Genomic DNA, 21,227 nt, shown 5'->3' on the forward strand with positions numbered 1-21,227 from the left:
GTCCCTGTTCGTGATATTAAGTTGGACTTGCCGAGGCTTTGATCCTTGTTCCCCGGCATCCTGCTGGTATGGTCAGATATCGTGGCATGGCTGCGCTGGTGCCAGGGGAGGTCGGTGCGCTGTGTGAATCAGGTGGGGGCCCTGGTCAATAAGGCGTTTGGGAAATTTGTTGCTAGTAACGGGGGGGCTGGTGGTTAGACATGTTGACCTTGAGGTTCCTTCAGCTGATTTGTTGGGCCCGGATTGGGTTCATTTGAATGATATAGGCTTTGATATGTGGGCCTTAGCCATTCATGAGGTGGTGGAGAGAGCGGTGAGTTTGTGGCGGGACGGCCAGGTGTAAGGTATCATGCCTGGCCGTCGTGGCAGGAATGGTAAGGGGGGACTTGGAGACATTGCTGGGAAAATGGTGGCAGCTGCCCACTTACACCAGCCCCTGGTGGAGCTGGAATGGGACTCAGCTGGTCGTAGCAGTATATTCTCCGAAGGTGGGGCCCTTGGGTCAGGGGGTGAGGTGACTAAGGGCACAGTAGGAGAAGGATAGGATTTGGTTGCCTTCAGGTCCCCCCTTCTTCTGGCAGTTTAGCATCTCAGGGGTTAAGCATGTTTTGCACTTTATAATTGTTCTGAAGGGGTCAGTGTTGTTACCCTGTAAATTTTATATGTTAAAATGTGAATATTTATATATTTATGTTTATTGGTTAATAAAACTTGGTCCTCTACCACAAAGCAGGTGTCTGTGTCATGATGTAAGGTGAGCGGGTGGTAGTAGGCGAGCGGATCTAGACGATCCCTTAGTCAAGAGAGCCCACGGACTGGACAGAATGGGAGGGTGCACATGACAGGGGTTGGATGAGAAGCTATAAAGCTATAAGGTTTAGACATTACTGTATAGGTCTATATTGTTTGTTCATACTTGAAACTGTTTAATAAAACAGAGAAGCTATAAGGGTTAGTGAGGGGTTAATAGCTAGAGCGATAAGATAGAGGGGGTGGAGTTACAATGGGTTAAATATTTATATATTTATGTTAAATGGTTAATAAAACTTGGTCCGCTGTGGCCTTTTCTACCACAAAGCAGGTGTCCGTGTCATGTTGCAAAGTGGGTGGGTGGTAGCGGGCGAGCCGATCTAGACGATGCCCTAGTCAAAGTATCAATTGGCACACAGACTTTGATGAATGCCCGCTGAACTGCTCTGAATAAGTGTTGCAGAGCAGTGGCAGGCTGTGCGACAATTACATTAAAAGTCGCACGGACCTTAATACAATTGGCGCATAGAGACATATAGGGCAGGGTTAAATTGCCCTGTGACATGCTCTAAATCCGGCCAATGCAACTTTTCTGCGACATTTCGCAGGAAAGTCGCACATGATAAATTAGTGACCACTAAACAAAGTGATGTGAATCAGATCACTTCATGGTCATACAAATTAAACAGTCTAAATGAAATGTTGCAGAAAAAGTTGCACGGGACCAGCCCACAACTTTTTCTGCAACAAATTTTGATGAAAAAAGCTGTCTAAATTCTATGCTAAATTCCCCTCTTAAAGGGGTATTCCATGATTTTTTTTTATTTCACTAGGCTACAGGGGCTGTAAAGTTAGTGTGGTTCATAATATAGTGCCTGTACCTGTGTGTGGCCAAGACCTGAATCACTAGTCAGCTGATGACAGGGAGCCTGTCTGCTTCAATGGGTGGAGCAATCGCTTGGTGGGAGATCAGTCTGCAACTAATGCAACAGCTGATGGCACCCTGATTGAAAACCACAGGTCTTTTGAATGGATGCAGCTCATTTATGTTTCAATGGGTGGGGTGGCTGATGTGTGGGAGGGAGGAAAATGGAATTGTGGGATTTGTAGTAAAAAAAGAAAAGCCAAACAGGAAATACTAGTTCACAAACAGCTAGCCACAGTGTCATGGTAATCTCACGTCATAGCCATTTAGCCCCAAGACAAGTGCAGATCCTTCCTAAGCATGTCCATTACTGTCTGCCAGGTACATACTAAAATCACCTTATGGTGGATAATCCCTTTTATATCTTACTGCTGAACCCTATTGGTTAAATGTCTGTGCACAGTATGTGGTGCATTGTATGTTTCATACACAGGGCTTGAGGTAGTAAAGACACCCTAGTTTTCCCACAATGCAATGAAACAGAACACACTGCAGTATTGACTCTTAGATGAACTGTTGGAGGTATGTCTTTTTGCACAGTACTCATGCGCTCCTGGCAGCAGACGTCAGAAGACATTTGCAGCTTTGGATGTGACTGGAGCATTTACACTATGTTGATCAGGGATCATCTCTCACCATTCTGCTCTCTTTCTACACCAGTCGCTAGCAGATCAGGTTCTCCCAAACTGATGTCATTGTGACGAGTCTCAAGACACTCTGTGTGCAGCACCTTACACCACTCATCGGCCTCCAAATCTGCAGAAAAAATAAAAACATGGAAGTCATTGGGCCATTTATACTCAGCTCCTAAAGGGTTGGTCATTCCTAATATACTTTGTATTTTAACCCCTTAAGGACCCAGCCCATTTTCACCTTAAGGACCTGGCCATTTTGTGCACATCTGACCACTGTCACTTTAAGCATTAATAACTCTGGGATGCTTTTACTTTTCATTCTGATTCCGAGAATGAAAGTTTTTTCGTGACATATTCTACTTCATGTTAGTGGTAATTTTTTGTCGATACTTGCATCGTTTCTTGAATTAAATTGAAAATTTAGCATTTTTCTAACTTTGAAGCTCTCTGCCTGTAAGGAAAAAAGCCCCCCAAAATAAGTAAGAAAATACCCCATATGTGGATGTAAAGTGCTCTGCTGGCGCACTACAATGCTCAGAAGAGAAGGAGCTTTTGAAGAGAAAATTTGTCCGGAATTGAAGGCCACGTGTGTTTACAAAGTCCCCCACATACCACTGTTCCAAAAATCTGTCAGACACCTGTGGGGCATAAATGCTCACTGCACCCCTTATTTCATTACATGAGGGGTGTAGTTTCCAAAATGGGGTCACATGTGGGGGGGGTCCTTTGTTCTGGCACTATGGGGCTCCTTCTATTATGAGCATTGTAGTGTGCCAGCAGAGCACTTTACATCCACATATGGGTAAAAATTTTGGGTAACATACAACTTTAATGAAAATTCTTCAAACATCTGGGGGGTGTTAAGGCTCACTATACCCCTTGTTACTTTCCGTGAGGGGTGTAGTTTCCAAAATGAGGTCACATGTGGGTATTTATTTTTTTGTGTTTATGTCAGAACCGCTGTAAAATCAGTCCCCCCTGTGCAAATCACCAATTTAGGCCTCAAAAGTAAATGGTGCGCTCCCAATCCTGAGCCTTGTTGTGTGCCCGCAGAGCATTTTACGCCCATATATTGGGTATTTCCGTACTCAGGAGAAATTGCTTTACAAATTTTGGGGTCTTTTTTTGCTTTTACCTCTTGTGCAAATAATAAGGATGGGGCAACACCAGCATGTTAGTATAAAAATTTAAATTTTTTTACACTAACAGGCTGGTGTAGCCCCCAACTTTTCCTTTTCAGAAGGGTTAAAAGGAGAAAAAGCCCCCCAAAATTTGTACTGCAATTTTTCCCCAAGTACAGAAATACCCCATATGTGGCCCTAAACTGTTTCCTTGAAATACGACAGTGCTCCGAAGTGAGAGAGCGCCATGCGCATTTGAGGACTACATTAGGGATTGCATAGGGGTAGACATAGGGGTATTCTACGCCAGTGATTCCCAAACAGGGTGCCTCCAGCTGTTGCTTACCTCCCAGCATGCCTGGACAGTCAGTGGCTGTCCGGAAATGCTGGGAGTTGTTGTTTTGCAACAGCTGGAGGCTCCATTTTGGAAACACACTGCTGTACGATACCTTTTTCAGTTTTATTGGGGGGGGGGGGGGACAGTGTAAAGGGGTGTATATGTAGTGTTTTACCCTTTATTATGTGTTAGTGTAGTGTAGTGTCTTTAGGGTACATTCACACTGGCGGGCTACGGAGTTTGTGCTGCGACAAAGAATTTGCCGCAGCCCAAACTTGAAGCAGGAAACTCACTGTAAATCTGCCCATGTGAATGTACCCTGTACATTCACATGGGGGGGGGCAAACCTCCAGCTGTTTCAAAACTACAACTCCCAGCATGTACTGACAGACTGTGCATGCTGGCAGTTGAACTTTTGCATCAGCTGGAGGCACACTGGTTGGAAAACCTTCAGTTAAGTTCTGTTACCTAACCAGTCTGCCTCCAGTTGTTGCAAAACTTCAACTCCCAGCATGTACTGATTGCCAAAGGGCATGCTGGGAGATGTAGTTAGGCAACAGCTAGAGGTACGCAACTACAACTCCCAGCATGCCGAGACAGCTGTTTGGGCATGCTGGGATTTGCAGTTTTGCAACATCTGGAGGGCTTCACTTTAGAGACCACTGCACAGTGATCTCCAAACTGTGGCCCTCCAGATGTTGCAAAACTACAAATCCCAGAATGCCCACACAGCAAACAGCTGTATGGGCATGCTGGGAGTTGTAGTTTTGCTACATCTGAAGGGCTACAGTTTAGAGACCACTGTATATAGTGGTCTCAGACGATAGCCCTCCAGATGTTGCTAGGCAACTCACCGACTTCCGTAGGATCCAGGGAGCCAGCCGCACAACATCACCGCCCGCCGATCTCCACCGATCGCCACCCGCAGCCTCCCCCGATGGGTAAGTGGACTTCGGTGCCAGTCCTCTGTCGGTTTCCCCGTTCTGCGCCGCCTATTGTGGGTGGGCAGAAGGGGGAAACCGAAAGTTAATCCCCCCCGCCCCTGATCTGCTATTGGTCGTGCTTCTAGATGACCAATAGCAGGGATAGGAGGGGTGGCACCCCTGCCATCTCACTCCTATCCCTTCAGGGGGATCGTGGGTGTCTTGGACAACCGCGATCCCCCTTATATTCCTGGTCACCATAGACCCGTGTTACCCGGGATCGGCGTAAATCGCCGACATAGGGGGGTCTGATGACCCCCCTGGGCATGTGCGCGGGGTGCCTGCTGATAGATATCAGCAGTCACCCCAGTCCGGTCCCCGCCCAGCCCGCGGCGGGGACCGAAATTCCCTCAGGCATACAGGTACACCCTGGGTCCTTAAGTACCAGGGAGCGAAGGCGTACCTGTATGCCCTGGGTCCCTATGTGGTTAAAGGGGCACTCCTGTGGAAAAGATTTTTTTTTTTTTTTTTTTTAAATCAACTGGTGCAAAAAAGTTAAAGGGGTACTCTGGTGGAAATTTTTTTTTTTTTTTTTTTTTTTTAGCAACTGGTGCCAGAAAGTAAAACAGATTTGTAAATTACTTCTATTTAAAAATCTTAGTCCTTCCAGTACCTATCAGCCGCTGTATACTACAGAGGAAGTTCTTTTCTTTTTGAATTTCTTTTCTGTATGACCACAGTGCTCTCTGCTGACACCTCTGTCTGTCTCAGGAACTGTTCAGAGCAGGATAGGTTTTCTATGGGGATTTGCTCCTGCTCTGGACAGTTCCTGACATGGACAGAAGTGCCCTGCATCGCTATTCATCCGGCACGGATGTCTGGGGTGCTGCAGCCAAGATCACAGGGGTCCCCAGCAGTGATCCCCATGATCAGACATCTTATTCCCTATACTTTGGATAGGGGATAAGATGTCTAGGGGCGGAGAACCCCTTTAATACCCGGAATACATGGACCAGAAAATCCCTTTTTTTTTCATCAGTCCAGGAGGTCAAGTCTGATCAGATTTTTAAATGTATGAGGTCACTATGGGGTCAAAGGGAATCTGTTATCTGTATTTGCTGCTAAGAGCTGCAGACACCATTAGATAGTTGTTTCACTCCTGTCTTATTCCTGTTCTTTGCAGGAGCATCTATTGGGGAACTTCCGGTGAGAAGCACTTTGCCAGGTGACATATACATCAGGGACTGCTATTCCCATCATAGCCCTCTAAGCTACTCGTGGTCTCCAAACAACCTTTCCGAATTTTGGCTAGTACAGCTTTTACTAGAGTAACAGCTATTCATATATCACTGCTAACAACCTGCCTCTATGTCATGTGTGAGAGGTTTACAATCTTTTATTTGAAAACATATTGGGGGGAAATATATATTGTCTGTGGTAGACATGTTTTACAGTCAACAACTTTCAGCTGTGAAAGTGCTGACATGCATCAAATTTATCAAATGGCACAGAGCATATGATTTATTTGAGCAATATACAGGAAGGAAAAATTATCTCAGCACAGTCAATTTCTAACTGAAAAGAAAACTGTCTGTTTTATGTGCTCTGTGTTGCTGTATTGCATCGCTGTATTGCGACCCTCTGCTAACTCCTTTCACTTTCTTATTTCTTCATATATGAGGCTGTATGAGGGCTATTTTTTTTGCGCCATGATTTGTAGTTTTTAATGGTACCATTTTTGCATATATGTGATGTTTTGCTCACTCTTTTTTGTGTTTTTATTTGGGATGTGATGTAACCAAAAATTAGCAATTTTATACTTTGGTATTTTACTTTACGTTTACACCGTTCACCACACAGGACCATTAACATTTTATTTGAGTAGTTTGGACATTTCCGCACGCAGCTATATCAAATATATTTAACCCCTTAAGGACCAAGGACGTACCGGTACGTCCTTGGTCCTGCTCTTCTGATATAACGCGGGGTTACACAGTAACCCCGCGTCATATCATGGCGGGCCCGGCGTCATAGTGAAGCCGGGACCCGCCTCTAATAGCGCGCAGTGCCGATCGCGGCTCCGCGCGCTATTAACCCTTTAGCCGCGCGCTCAGAGCTGAGCCGCGCGGATAAAAGTGAAAGTGAAAGTTCCGGCTAGCTCAGTCGGGCTGTTCGGGATAGCCGCGGCTAATCGCGGCATCCCGAACAGCTGACAGGACAGCGGGAGGGCCCCTTCCTGCCTCCTCGCTGTCCGATCGCCGAATGACTGCTCAGTGCCTGAGATCCAGGCATGAGCAGTCATGCGGCAGAATCGTTGATCACTGGTTTCTTATGAGAAACCAGTGATCAACATAGAAGATCAGTGTGTGCAGTGTTATAGGTCCCTATGGGACCTATAACACTGCAAAAAAAAAGTGAAAAAAAAAGTGAATAAATATCATTTAACTCCTCCCCTATTAAAAGTTTGAATCACCCCCCTTTTCCAATAAAAAAAAAAACACAGTGTAAATAAAAATAAAAATAAACATATGTGGTATCACCGCGTGCGGAAATGTCCGAGTTATAAAAATATATCATTAATTAAAGCGCTCGGTCAATGGCGTGCGCGCAAAAAAATTCCAAAGTCCAAAATAGTGCATTTGCCAATAAGTCCTATCAATGCAAAAATGGTACCGTTAAAAACTTCAGATCACGGCGCAAAAAATGAGCCCTCATACCGCCCCATACACGGAAAAATAAAAAAGTTATAGGGGTCAGAAGATGACAATTTTAAACATATTAATTTTCCTGCATGTAGTTATGATTTTTTCCAGAAGTCCGACAAAATCAAACCTATATAAGTAGGGTATCATTTTAATCGTATGGACCTACAGAATACATATCAGGTGTCATTTTTACCGAAAAATGTACTACGTAGAATCGCACAATGATTTTTTTTCCCGCTTCACCATAGATTTTTGGGCAAAATGACTGACGTCATTACAAAGTAGAATTGGTGGCGCAAAAAATAAGCCATCATATGGATTTTTAGGTGTAAATTTGAAAGAGTTATGATTTTTTAAAGGCAAGGAGCAAAAAACGAAAATGCAAAAACGGAAAAACCTCCGGTCCTTAAGGGGTTAATGTGACTCTTCAGTTGTTGCAGGGCATGCTGGGAGTTGTAGTTTTGTACCATATAGAGAGACACACATGTTAGGGCACTGTGTCCTCTAGGGGTTAAACCTTTTGCCTGTGCCTAGTCATTTTTTTAAGTATGGTCCCTGCCTGGTGGTGACTTGTGTCTAAACGGGGGGATTGCGACTTTTTGTCAAAAAACTGTGCGGGAAAAACTGAAAATTGAAGGGGGTAGGGTTGGGCCGGATGGCGGGCCCGTTTCGGGACCTTCCTTTTTCTGATTTGCGTTTATCTCCCCTTGGTTTGGTGCCGAAGAAGAAGGCGAATAAATTTTGCCTCATTCACCACCTCTTGCATCCTGCGGAAGCGTCGGTGAATGACGGCATTGATGCGTTGCTTTGCGCCATTTTGTACACATCCTTTTGATAAGGCCTTGGTCTGGGTTTGGAGGTACAAGGCCGGGGCGCTGCTCACTAAGACTGACATTGAGGTGGCGTTTCGGCTCCTGCGGGTGTATCTGGACGGTTTTCATTTTTTAGGGTGCTGTTGGGAGGGGGAGTTTTATGTAGACATGTGCCTTCCAATGGATTGCTCCATCTCATGTGCCCACAGGTGGCTTCTGTTACCTGGATGACTTCCTGTTCATCGGTCTGGAGGGTTTGGCGGTTTGTGCTATCTTGTTGTAGACCATGGAGAGGGTGGCGACTTGCTTTGGGATGCCCTTTTCGCCTGATTAAACAGAGGAGCCTGCTACTGACACCTGAGATGTTTGCATTCTGCACCTACTACCAACACTGGCTGCAAGGGTCTTGCATGAATTTACACCGCAATAAACAGAAGTTAGTCTCTACGAGACGTGGTGAGTGAATTTTTATTTTCTTTGGACATCTGTATTGATACGGTTGCCATGGAATGTTGGCTTCCTGAGGAGAAGTTGGAGGAATTGCAGTTGGCTGTGGGGTTGACGGCTCGCGCCCGCAAGATTCAATTGCGCGATCTACAGTAGTTGTTGGGCCACCTTAATTTTGCGTGTTGGATCATGCTGATGGGAAGGGCATTCTGTTGCCGGTTGGTTGCTTGGTTAGGTGGCCTCGGGATTTTGTGCGCCTGTTGGCTGATCTGCGGGCAGATTTGTTGATGTGGCAGGAGTTTTTGGGTGTGTATAATGGCAGGTCTTTGCTGATGGAGCAACAGGTGTCCAATTCGGACATTGAGTTGATCACAGATGCGTCGGGCAGTCATGGGTATGGGGCCTATTGTCAGGGTCAGGGATGTGTGGATGAGTGGCTGAAATCGTGGAGGGCGTCAGATTTGGTGCAGAATCTGGCGCTCTTGGAGCAGTTTCCCATTTTGGTAGCGGTCGAGATCTGGGGTGACCGCCTTCAGAATCGGAAGGTGAGTTTTTGTTGTGACAACTTGGGTGTTGTGCAGGCGGTTAATGCAGATGGCAAACTCCCCAACGGTGGTGCGGCTTTAGCTGGTGTTGCGGGATTTGGTATTGAATGCATAGTTTGTTGCTTTGCATGGGCCTGGGGTTCTGAAATTGCTGACTCTCTTTCTCCTTTCCAGTGGGATCGGTTCCGGGAGCTGGCATCGGAATCGGAGGTTCTGGGCATTCCATATCCGGATCGGCTGTGGAACGTGGTGTGAGGGCTGCACTGGCACTGGTGCAGCGGTCTGTGAGTGTGTCTACCTGGGCTGGTTATGGTCGGTGTAGGGGGAAATTGGAGGCGTTGTTGTTGGAGGCTGATGGGGAGCGAGGGCCAGGTGATTGAGAGGTGCTGGTTCTGTTTTATGTGGGGTGTATGTTTAGTGATGGGGTGTCTCGATCTAGTCTTGGCCACCGGCTGGCGGCGCTCGCCTTTTGGTTCAAGGTTCAGGGCTTGGTGGATGTTACCAAGTCATTTTTGGATGTCAGAGGGGGGTTGTGGTTCAGGACTCTCGGTGCCCAGTGTCCTTTTCTCTGTTGTTGGAATTGGTGGAGGAGTTGGCGTGTGTGTGTTTTTTCTGGGCTTGAGGTGGCTTTGTTTCGCTTTAGCTTTTTTCGGGGCTTTTCGGGTCTCGGAACTGGTTGCCCCAAGTAGGAAGGTGGCGGTTGGCTTGTTGGTGTCAGATGTGTTGATGGTGGGGTCGGTGTTGGAGTGTTGCATTCGGTGCTCTAAGACGGACCAGTTGGGTCGGGGTTTTGTAGTTTATTTGGCTGAGGTGAGGGGGTCCCTTATGTGCCCGGTGGAGTGTTTTCAGGCATTCAAGGTGCTTTGCCCGCCAGTAGGGGGTCCTTGTTGTTCCATGAGAATGGGGAGTTTTTGTCCCGGTATCAGTTTATGCAGGTTTTTCTACGTTGTTTGGGGGGCATTGAATAGGTCCTCTGGGGAGTTTAGCTCTCATTCATTTAGAGTAGGAGCTGCTAGGGAGGTGGCACATTAGGTTTGGGACCTGAGGTTATTTGGAGAATTGGGCGGTGGGAATCAGAGCATTTTAGATTGTATGTTTGGCCTCAATTTATGTAGGTTGGCTTGCTGATGGTTTTGCTGCTTGCTGGTCAGTTGCAGGGTGGTTTTTCTCTTTACTTTCTGTTTGTGTCTTGCAGGGCCAGCTCTGTGTCTCGTATAGATCGTGGGGCATTCGTACGTCCAAAGGACCGCCTTACAGGCAGATGTTCACCCGAATGGGCGAAAGATGGGGCTTGAAAGGGAAGTGGCCCAGGTTATGTGGTTGGGGAAAGGGAGCCTTTTGTGGGTGGGTTTGTTGCCTTTTATTCAATATTATGTGAGGGTGGATAGGGCCACGGATGTTTTGATATTGCATGCTGAAGGCAATGACCTGGGGGTGCAAACATCCAGGTCCCTCATGTGTGACATCAAATTGGACTTGTTGAGGTTGTGGGCATCTTTCCCAGGGATTTTGCTAGTATGGTCCGACATGGTTTGGCATCAGGCGAGGTCGGTTCGGGGCTATAATAGGGCCTGGGCTAAAGTTAATTGGGAGGTGGGTCGTTTTGTGGCCCAGAACGGGGGGGTTGTTGTTCAGCACAGGGAGTTGGAGGTGCCTTCACTGGGTTTGATGGTGTACAATGACATTCATTTGAATGCTATTGGGACTGACTTGTGGGTGCTTTCCATTCGGGAAGTGTTTGAGAGGCCGTGGAGTGGTGGGTGGCCAGCCGTGAGTAAGGTGTCACTCACGCCCGTTGTGGCAGGGGCTGGAGGGGGACTTGGCGGCATTTGGAGAGACCCGGAGAATAGTATTGGAGATATTAGTATGGTGGGGCTGTGGCGGTACCCTGCCGGTGGTGGAAATCCCTGTGGGGGCGGTCCCAAAGGGGGAATGGTCAACGAACGAGGTGCCCCTGGGTCAGGTGAGGTACGGCCAAGGGTAAAATGGGAGACTGAAGATTTATGCTGCCTTAAAGTCCCCCTCCCACTGGGATAGTGTATAGGGTTCTATGCACTGTTGATAATGTTATTGGTAATGTTTACCTAATTATTTATGAGAGTTATTTATATTTGTTAATATGTTATTTAATACATTTGGGCTGCTGTGGCCTTTTTCTTTTGCAGTTTTTTCTGGATGGTTTGCATGCCCTGCTGCAGGGTAGCGGTTTGGGGGTGGGGGAGTCGCCAGTTCCTGTGTGGGGCGCAGCGACTAAGGTAGCAGGGCAGGGTGCGCCGGGGGTTGCGGTGGCTGCGGCACCTGCTGGCGGTGCTGGGGTTAGCCTGGGGGGGTATTCTCTGGTGGTCGCGGCTTCGGGGGCTGGTGGGGGTGTTGGGTTGGCTGATGCGGCTAGGGGGGAGGTTTATGCTTGCTTTGAGGGCCCCTTGGGGGCGCACCTGAAAGCGGAGGTGAGAGAGAAAATTTGGAAGCGGGAGTATGTGGATATTTTTATGGCGGTGCGTCCTGACTTGCGTTGGGATCATAAGGATATCGGGTTGTGGATGCGGCTTATGGCGGCTCCACGTAGTGGGACCGGCTTGCAGTCCTTTCGGGAGGGTGCCGGGGGAGTTGGGTAAGGGTCGGGCCGGTCGGCTGGGGCAGGAAAAGGGGTGTGTTGGCAATTCAATGAGGGGAATTGCAAGTTTGGAGCCGAGTGCCTAAGCACGAGTGTTCCGGCTGTGGGGGGGGGGGGGGGGGTTGGCCACGGTTTGTCACGTTGCCTCCGTAGGGGGAAGGGCAAGTTGGGAAAGGCTGACCAGAAGAGGGGCGACCCCGGTTCAGGTGGCAAGGATGGAGCCTTTCCTCACCAGTTACCCAAATAGACAGGTGGCGGAGTTGTTGAGGTCTGGGTTTACGGATGGCTTCCGCATTCCCTTTGTGGGGGTTGAGTCGGGGGGTGGGGCGGTGCAGAATCTGGTCTCGGTATTGGCCCGCCCAGAGTTAGTTAGGGAAAAGTTGTTGAAGAGGTTGCCTTGGGTAGGATGGCTGGACTGTTTGAGTCGCCTCCGTTGGACGGATTGCGGGTTTCCACATTGGGATTAGTTCCCAAGCGGGAGCCCAACAAATTTCGCCTCATTCACCACCTCTCCCATCCGGCTGGGGGTCGGTGAATGACGGGATTGACCCGGCGCTCTGTACAGTGTTGTAAACGTCCTTTGATGCCGCTTTGTCTTGGGTCCGGAGGTACGGCAAGGGGGCCTTATTGGCCAAGATGGATATTGAGGCGGCTTTCCGTCTGTTGCCGATGCACCCAGATAGTTTTGAGTTGTTGGGGTGTTGTTTGGGGGGGGGGGGGGTCAGTTTTTTGTTGACTTGTGTCTGCCCATGGGCTGCTCCATCTCCTGCGCGTATTTTGAGCAGTTTAGTTCTTTTTTGGAGTGGGTAGTGTGGAGTGAGTCCCGTTTGGACTCAGTGTTGCACTACCTGGACAACTTTCTTTCCCTGGGTCCGGCTGGATCTCGGGTGTGCGCCATTTTGTTGCAGGAAATGGAGCGGCTGGCGGGTTGGTTTGGTGTCCCGTTGGCTCCGGATAAAACTGAGGGTCCTGCAACTTTGGTGAAGTTCTTGGGCATAGTTATTGACACTGTGGCTATGGAGTGTCGGTTGCAAGTTGGTTGAGCTGAGAGAGTTGGTGGCGCAGGCGTGTCGGGTGCGTAAGTTACAACTGCGGGAGGTCCAGTCATTGTTGGGCCGTCTCAATTTTGCTTGCCGGATCATGCCCATGGGGAGGGTCTTTTGCCGGCGCTTGGCGGCGGCTACGGCTGGCATCACTAAACCTAACCACTATGTGAGGTTGCCGGCGGGTTTGCAGGCTTTTTTGGGTCGGTACAACGGTCGGTCAGTGGTTATGGGGAGATCGGTGTCTAGTGTGGATTTGGACTTATATACTGATGCAGTGGGAGGCTGTGATTTTGGGGCTTACCTTCAGGGTCAGTTGCGTGTGGGGCAATGGCTGGTGGTTTGGCAGGAGTCGGGTTTGACTAGGAATCTCGCTTTCTTGGCACTGTTTCCGATTGTGGTGGCGGTGGTGGTTTGGGGGCGAGTTGTTTCGCAATAGGAAGGTGTGCTTTTATTGCGACAACATGGGAGTGGTCTTGGCCATAAACAACCAGTGGTTACGCTGCTGCGGCACTTGGTGTTGAGGGTGTTGGAATTCAATTCACACGTGGTGGCGTTGCACGTGCCTGGGGTGGATAATTCAGTGGCTGACGCTCTCTCTCGCCTACAGTGGGATCGCTTTCGGGAACTGGTGCCGGATACAGAGGAGGCCGACGTTCCGTGCCCGGAATGGCTGTGGCGGCTGGTTTAGAAGTGGAGCTTGCTTTAGTCTGTCGGTCAGTGAGCCAGGCAACTTGGGTGTCATATCAGCGCTGGTGGACGGATTGGGAAAAGTTGGTGGGGCAGTTGTTCATTGCGGGTGTCTCCTCTGACTGGGAGGCAGCTTTGTTGTTTTACATTGGAAGGGCATTTTGCGAGGGCGTGTCTCCGTCGGGTATTAGTCGGCGGATGTCGGGGCTGGCTCTTTGGTTTCAGGTTAGGGGACTGCCCGACGTGACTAAGTCGTTTTTGGCGCGACAGGCGCTGCGGGGGTTCCGGAGGGGGGCGGTGGCCAGGGTGACTTTTCCGCTTTTGGGGCGGTTGGGGGCGGCTTTGGCGGGGATTTGTTTTTCGGACTACGAATGTTGTTTGTTTCGTATGGCTTTTGCTCTGGCGTTTTTCGGCGCATTTCGGATCTCGGAGCTGGTGGCTCCTAGTTGTATGCGTGTTGGGGGTCTACTTTTTTCGGACGTTTGTCTTGTCGATGGGGTGTTGGGGTGTTTTTTGCGGCGTTCAAAGACGGATCAGGTTGGTCGAGGGGTGACTGTTCATTTGGCGGCCTTGCGGGGCTCGCCTATGTGTCTGGTTTTTTGTTATGCTGCATTTTTGGAGGTGCGGGAGGGGGTTGTGGGTCCTCTTTTGATACATGCGACGGCAGTTTTTTGTCACGTTTTCAGTTTATTGGGGTTTTTCGGAAATGTTTGGCGCCGATTGGGTGCGCGGTGGAGGGATACAGCTCTCACTCCTTCCGTATTGGAGCGGCCACTGAGGCGTCTTGGTGGGGCCTGGGTCCAGAGGTTATTAGGCGGATTGGGAGGTGGGAGTTGGAAAGGTTTCAGTTATATGTTCGTCCTCATTTGGTGTAATGCATGTGTTTGGTGTGCTGTTGTTTGTATTGTATTTGTCTTTGTCGTTTCAGATGCCGGCCTGGGATTGATATGGATCATCGTGCACTCTTATGTGGTGCGGCCCACTGGTCGCCAATTGGGGTTAGCTAGCACTGAAGGGCAGGTTCATTGGTTGGGAAAAAGTGGGATGAGGTGGGCCGAGTTGTTGGCGAGGATCCAATTTTTGTCCAGCTGGATAGGGCTCCCGATGTTATAGTGATTCATCTTGGGGGTAATGATTTGGGGGTTCGGAGGTCCCGGGACTTGATTAGGGGCGTTAAATTGGACCTTTTGAGGTTGTGGTCCTCTTTCCCGGGCCTGGTAGTCGTTTGGTCGGAAATGGTGGCCAGGCGCAAGTGGCGGCAGGCCCGCTCGGTTGTTGCTTTAAACAGAGCCAGGGTTAAGATCAATAAGGTTGTCAGGTTGGTAAGTTTGTGGCGCGGAATGGGGGCCTGGTAGTACGCCACCGGGATCTGGAAAGCGGAGCTCCCGAGTTCATGGATGATGATGGTGTCCATCTCAATGTGTTTGGCATGGACTTGTGGCTTTTGGGGATTAAGGAGGCGGTGGCCAGAACCCTTGGTTTGTGGAGGAACGGGGACAAGTGAGGGGGGTCACTTGCCGCCGTTGTGGCGGGGGCAGGAGTGGGACCTGGAGGCACCTGTGTATGGCATGATGGAGATGGGAGAGAGTGTGGAGGTGGGCTGGGAGCGGTTCCCAGCCCGATGGAGAAGTCATCAGGGGGACATGGGTCCCTGGACGGTTGGGGGGCCTCACAAACGGTGACCCTGTGCTGGCGACTTGTGGCCCCAGAAGAAGTTGGGTAATAGTGCCTTCAGGTCCTCCTCCTGTGATAGGGACATTTCTATGGTTAAATGTTTTATTGTTTATGTATGACTTTCATACAATTGTTGTTCACAATGTTATAATTGGTTGATATTTATTAAAGGGGCTGCTGTGGCCTGTTTACACCAACACCTGGTCTTGTCATGTTTTAAGGTAAGGGGTCATGGAGGGAAGTGGTTGGTGGTGGTTATGGGAAAAGGTAGGCCATAGCAGTAATAATATCCCCTAGTCATGTCATGTCAGCCCCATCCCCTGTGTGACTTCACTGATAAAATACAAAAAACTTTTTTTTTCATGTAGTGACCGCCAACATGTTTGGCTATAAGTGCAGCTTACTGTGGTAGCCCAGTAGGGGAGGTGTTACCCCTTGCTCCTGCTGTCCTGTCAGGCAGCCTCGTTCAGTGTCCCCAAGGACACTTGTACTTGTTTTCCCATTGTAAATATGTTTTACCATGTAAAGTGTTATAAAATGTAATGTTGCTTTAAGAGTTATACAATGTGTTATGTCATGTGATTGTTACCCAGGAGGTATCAGTGACCAGGTGATACCAAGAGTGACCTATGGGCTCCCTGCTAGTCTCCCCCATATAAGCCCTGGGTGGAGCTAGTTTCTCTCCTTTTTTGCTCTTTGAGCTCTGCTCTTTTGCTAAGCTGAGGTCCAGTGTAGTCGTGCCTAATGTGTGTGTCCAGAGTGTTGGAGACCTCAAAGTCAAGTCCTGCAGCCACCATCAAGTCAAGTAAGCTAATGTCACAGCTTTATGAGTCAAGTCAGTCAGTCCCTGTCATCTGTCAAGTCAGCGTGGTCTGCATTCAATTGTCCAGTCCTACTACAAGTTCCAGCAAGCCATTAACCCCTTAAGGACTCAGGGTTTTTCCGTTTTTGCACTTTTGTTTTTTCCTCCTTACCTTTTAAAAATCATAACCCTTTCAATTTTCATCCTAAAAATCCATATTATAGCTTTTTTTTTGCATCGCCAATTCTACTTTGCAGTGACATTAGTCATTTTACCCAAAAATGCACGTCGAAACGGAAAAAAAAATAATTGTGCGACAAAATCGAAGAAAAAACGCCATTTTGTAACTTTTGGGGGCTTCCGTTTCTACGCAGTGCATATTTCGGTAAAAATTACACCTTATCATTATTCTGTAGGTCCATACGGTTAAAATGATACCCTACTTATATAGGTTTGATTTTGTTGCACTTCTGGAAAAAATCATAACTACATGCAGGAAAATTTATACGTTTAAAAATGTCATCTTCTGACCCCTTTAACTTTTTTATTTTTCCATGTACAGGGCGGTATGAGGACTCATTTGTTGCGCCGTTATCTGAAGTTTTTATCGGTATGATTTTTGTTTTGATCGGACTTTTTGATCACTTTTTATTCATTTTTTAATGGTATAAAAAGTGACCAAAAATGCGCTTTTTTTGACTTTGGAATCTATTTGCGCGTACGCCATTGACCGTGCGGTTTAATTAATGATATATTTTTATAGTTCGGATATTTACGCACGCGGTGATACCACATATGTTTATTTTTATTTTATTTTTTACACTGTTTTTTATTTTTTTTATGGGAAAAGGGGGGTGATTCAAACTTTTATTAGGGAAGGGGTTAAATGACCTTTATTAATCCTTTTTTTTAACTTTTTTTTTGCAGTGTTATAGGTCCCATAGGGACCTATAACACTGCTTTCACTGATCTTTTACACAGATCACAGGCGTGTATTAACACGCCTGTGATCAGTGTTATCGGCGCTTGACTGCTCCTGCCTGGATCTCAGGCACAGAGCAGTCATTCGCCGATCGGACACCGAGGAGGCAGGTAAGGGCCCTCCCCGTGTCCTGTAAGCTGTTCGGGACGCCGCGATTTCACCGCGGCGATCCCGAACAGCCCGACTGAGCAGCCGGGTCACTTTCACTTTCACTTTAGAAGCGGAGGTCAGCTTTGACCACCGCTTCTAAAGGGTTAATACCGCACATCGCCGCGAACGGCGATGTGTGGTATTAGCCGCGGGTCCCGGCCGTTGATGAGCGCCGGGACCGATGCGATATGATGCGGGATCGCGGCGCGATCCCGCTTCATATCGCGGGAGCAGGCGCAGGACGTAAATATACGTCCTGCGTCGTTAAGGGGTTAAGGTCTGTGCATCACTGGTCACCTCCTTGGGCCCTGGCTGAACTGTATAGATTTTTCCAACTGTCTACCCTCAGTAAGGCTCCCGTTGTCTGTAACTTGGCGTCGGAGTCTTTATTGCCCCCCATGCCTAGCCCAGGATCCAGTGGTATAACTTTGGGTGGTTATAGGCTAAACCACGCCCTGGCATCACGAATACAAGGGGTTAATGCCATCTGCCCATAGGGTAACAACGTCTGCCCTGCACCACACACCCCGCCACCACATTACCAAGAAAAGTACACACAGGAGCAGGGACTCCTGTGAATCGCCAGACTCCCTGCTCCTGTACTGTAGTGATTTGTATACATGACCGATCACCTGTACAGCACAGAACATTAACCAGGACAGGCATGAGAATAAATGTAAAGTGAGTAGCTTGTTTTCCAACCAGGGCACCTCCAGCTGCTGCAAAACTACAACTCCCAGCATGCCCAGACAGCTTTTGGCTGTCTGGGCATGCTGGGAGTTGTAGTTTTGCAACAGTTGGAGAAAGCCTGGTTGGGAAACACTGTAATACAGGATGACTTCTTCTATTCTAGATGTTAAAAGGAAAGTTGGCATCTCACCTGATTCACAGGCGAATGTTTTTGAGGTGTCATCGGTGAAGAATAGTCCCACAGCGTGCTTCTTTGTAGTTTTGGGGAGTCGGATGATGCTTTTAACATTATTAAGCTCCGTGACCTGCAAAAGAGAATTGTAATGACAATAAGGATTTTATTCAAAAATAATAGTAAAAAAAATCCGGAGATCCTTAGTTATGTTTCAGAGAAAGTGATTGCTAAAATAGCTGCCATTATTACCATTCAGTACTCTAGGAAAGCTGAGTGTTTGTCAACCAGCTTTTTCAGATTCAGCTCACCCTCAAGGAAGCATGAATGAAATAAATGATAATTATTATTATTTATGAAAATGATAATTATTATCATGGAGGGGGGGGGGGGCATGGATCTGGGGCCCCCCAGAAATCTTGTCCAAGATTTGCGCTCCCAGGCTTCATGACCAGTCGCTGCTGACCCTGCTTCATGTCACAGAAATATGTATTGATCAGAGGCTGCAAAATGAACAAACAGCTTCATTATGGGAACAAAGAGCTGTCAGCGGTGACCGGCCTGACCCCAGCTTGTGCCAGACCTGTTAATGCCTTCACCGACAAATTGCCGCCGGTGGTTGCCATGGATGATGCTGCTAAATGATGTTAAAGTATCTACCTGCTTTGACAATGAAAGGGAGTTTATTACCGTATTAGTCGCAGACGCCTTTATGTATGAACAAGTTGTGTACAGTAGCCAAAAAATTTAACGTGTACAGCCGCCCAGAGGAGGAGATTTATGAAAACCTGTCCAGAGGAAAAGTTGCCCAGTTGCCCATGGCAACCAATCAAATTGCTTCTTTCATTTCTCACAGGTCTCTTTAAAAATGAAAGAAGCTATTTGATTGGTTGCCATAGGCAACTGCATCGCTTTTCCTCTGCACAATTTTTGATAAATCTTCCCCAGAGTATTTTAGGAGGGGTGTCCTGATCTTGTGTGAGTTTCATAATGAAAAGAAGCAGGGCTCCCAGCAGCACAGAATATGTAGGGCACATGCACACTATGGGCAGAATTCTGCTTGCAGCAGCCTCCAGTTGTTTTTAATAGGATTATCCAGCAGTGTGCACACTGTTAAATTTTCACCATGTAAATTTTGTATTTGTGTGCGCCACAAGAATGAACATGTCATTATTCTGCCAGAAAACGTACCGGGATGGCACTTAATGTACGTATGGACATTGGGATCCATTCCAATGGCAACTGCTGCACACGGAATCTCAAGGCAGAAACTCTGTAGTGGGCCCTAAGGATATGTTCACATGTACTATACATGCTGGGTTTTCTGAAGCAGATTGTCTGCTGCAAATTTTATTATTGAATAATAATTAAGAAAAGACATACTGCAGTATAAAATCTGCTTGGGGACATTCCGCCGGTGGAATTATGCAGCAGAAATCTGCTTGCAGCAGAGCCCCAACTGTTTTCAATGGGATTCTGCTGCTCTATGTGCACTGGGAGGACCCCAGGACAGGCAGGGGGAGAAAAGCGGGTGGTGGCCGCAGTCTCTGGCACCGCAAAAGCCGCTGCAGTTAATTGATTTAAAGCGCCCGCTTTAAATCAATGATCTGCAGAGGTGTCGCCAGGGGGGGATAAATAGCCGATAACTTATACCGGAATATGGGTATAAGTTATCCGATATCGGCCCTAACCTCCACAGAGTATCGGTATCAGCCCTAAAAAAAATCGATATCAGTCGATCCCTAATTTGCATATACTAAATATTCGCGCTCCACACAGACTCACATAGTAAATAATATTGGAGCCTTCTTTGGACCACAAGCTGGAAGCAGGGAGGGATGATCACTTTTTGTACGCAGTACACATCATTGTTGTGATTTGTACTGTCAAGAAAAAAAATCGTCATTACGAATATATATCTCTATATTCTAAATATTCGCGAAATCGCAAAGTGCCGACATTCGAGGTAAAAATTAGCATTTCGAATATTCACGCTCAACATCCCATGTCCTCTTTGTTATTGCCCACTGGCCTGCTGGCATCCGCCTACTACATTTGAAAGACAGCAGCTAGATGAAGAGAACATGGGTGGGACTTACCTGGGCACTTGCCGTGCTGGAGAATGCCCCCTGGGCACTTGAGCTTCATTTGCATAATAACAAAAAGGCTCATATCTGTTCAATGGAGAGGACTATGGAGACTTAAAAAAAAAAAAGGTTTGCCTGGAATCCTGATGATGAAATGCATCTGATAGACAGATCTTGTCACCGGGTGAACGGGTGTTTGCTTGTTCTTCAGATGGTCGCTGGCTTGTGTAAAAGGGTCTTGAATAGGATTGCCGCCCTTCTTGCAAATAAATACCGGCCATGCAAGTTTGCATAATTAATTATATATGCGTGACATCACAGGATACACATATGCGGGGGAAATTTTGTCCTATTCTGACCCCTATAACTTTTTTATTTCTCCTTATACGGGCCTGTATGAGGGCTCATTTTTTTGCGCCCCGATCTGCAGTTTTTAATAGTACTGTTTTTGTTTTGATGTGACTTTTTGACTGCTTTTTTTATTACATTTGGGAGTTGCAGTTAGTTGCTAACTACAACTCCCAGCATGCCCTGATACAGCCTGTGGCTCAGCAGCTGCCCCAAACAAAAGCTACAACTCCCAGCATGTAGTACCAGGTCAGTGTTTCCTAACCAGGTGTGGCTTCAGCTGTTTCAAAACCGTTGGCTGTCCGGGCATGCTGGGAATTGTAGTTTTGCAACAGCTGGAGGCACTCTGGTTGGGAAACACTAGTATAGTATATGGTGCAACATTGCAGAAGTTGAAGGATTGGTTGGATAAATACCGGCCATTGCATGGTCTGTATTTTTTTTAATATACAAATACTGGCAGGGCAGCCAAAATACCAGCTGTGCTGGTAAAATACCAGCCAGGTGGCAACCAGGGCCGAACTGGCTTAGCGGGATAGCGGGAATATTCCCGGTAGGCTGCTGCCCTGTGGGCCTGCAGTGGCTGGAGCGCAGGCTGCCTCAATCCCGACAAGCAGTTGCGACTGGCAACCCTAGTCTTGAAAGGTAGAAAGTAAAAGTATTTGGGTCCCACAGCAGCACAGTGTATTTAAAGGGGTGCTTTTTATTTTATTTAATTTTTTTAAATCAACTGGTGCTAGAAAGTTTTGCAAATTACTTCTATTAAAAAATCTTA

The 21,227-nt window shown here is 47.6% G+C and overlaps 1 protein-coding gene across 8 annotated transcripts in view; it reads right to left on the reverse strand.

Moving 5' to 3' along the window:
* The window catches only part of DOK5 (docking protein 5), a 137,722-nt gene that overhangs the window by 25,654 nt on the left and 90,841 nt on the right, over window positions 1-21,227 (reverse strand). For all 8 annotated transcript variants that reach the window (XM_056547623.1, XM_056547627.1, XM_056547622.1 and 5 more), the window contains 2 exons: window positions 18,036-18,150; window positions 2,312-2,431 (listed from right to left, as the gene is read on the reverse strand). In XM_056547623.1, coding sequence (XP_056403598.1) covers window positions 2,312-2,431; window positions 18,036-18,150 — 235 coding nt within the window. The remainder of the gene's footprint in view (window positions 1-2,311; window positions 2,432-18,035; window positions 18,151-21,227) is intronic.

Source organism: Hyla sarda, chromosome 12, assembly GCF_029499605.1.
Source record: "Hyla sarda isolate aHylSar1 chromosome 12, aHylSar1.hap1, whole genome shotgun sequence".
In the NCBI taxonomy this organism is placed as follows: Eukaryota; Metazoa; Chordata; class Amphibia; order Anura; family Hylidae; genus Hyla; species Hyla sarda.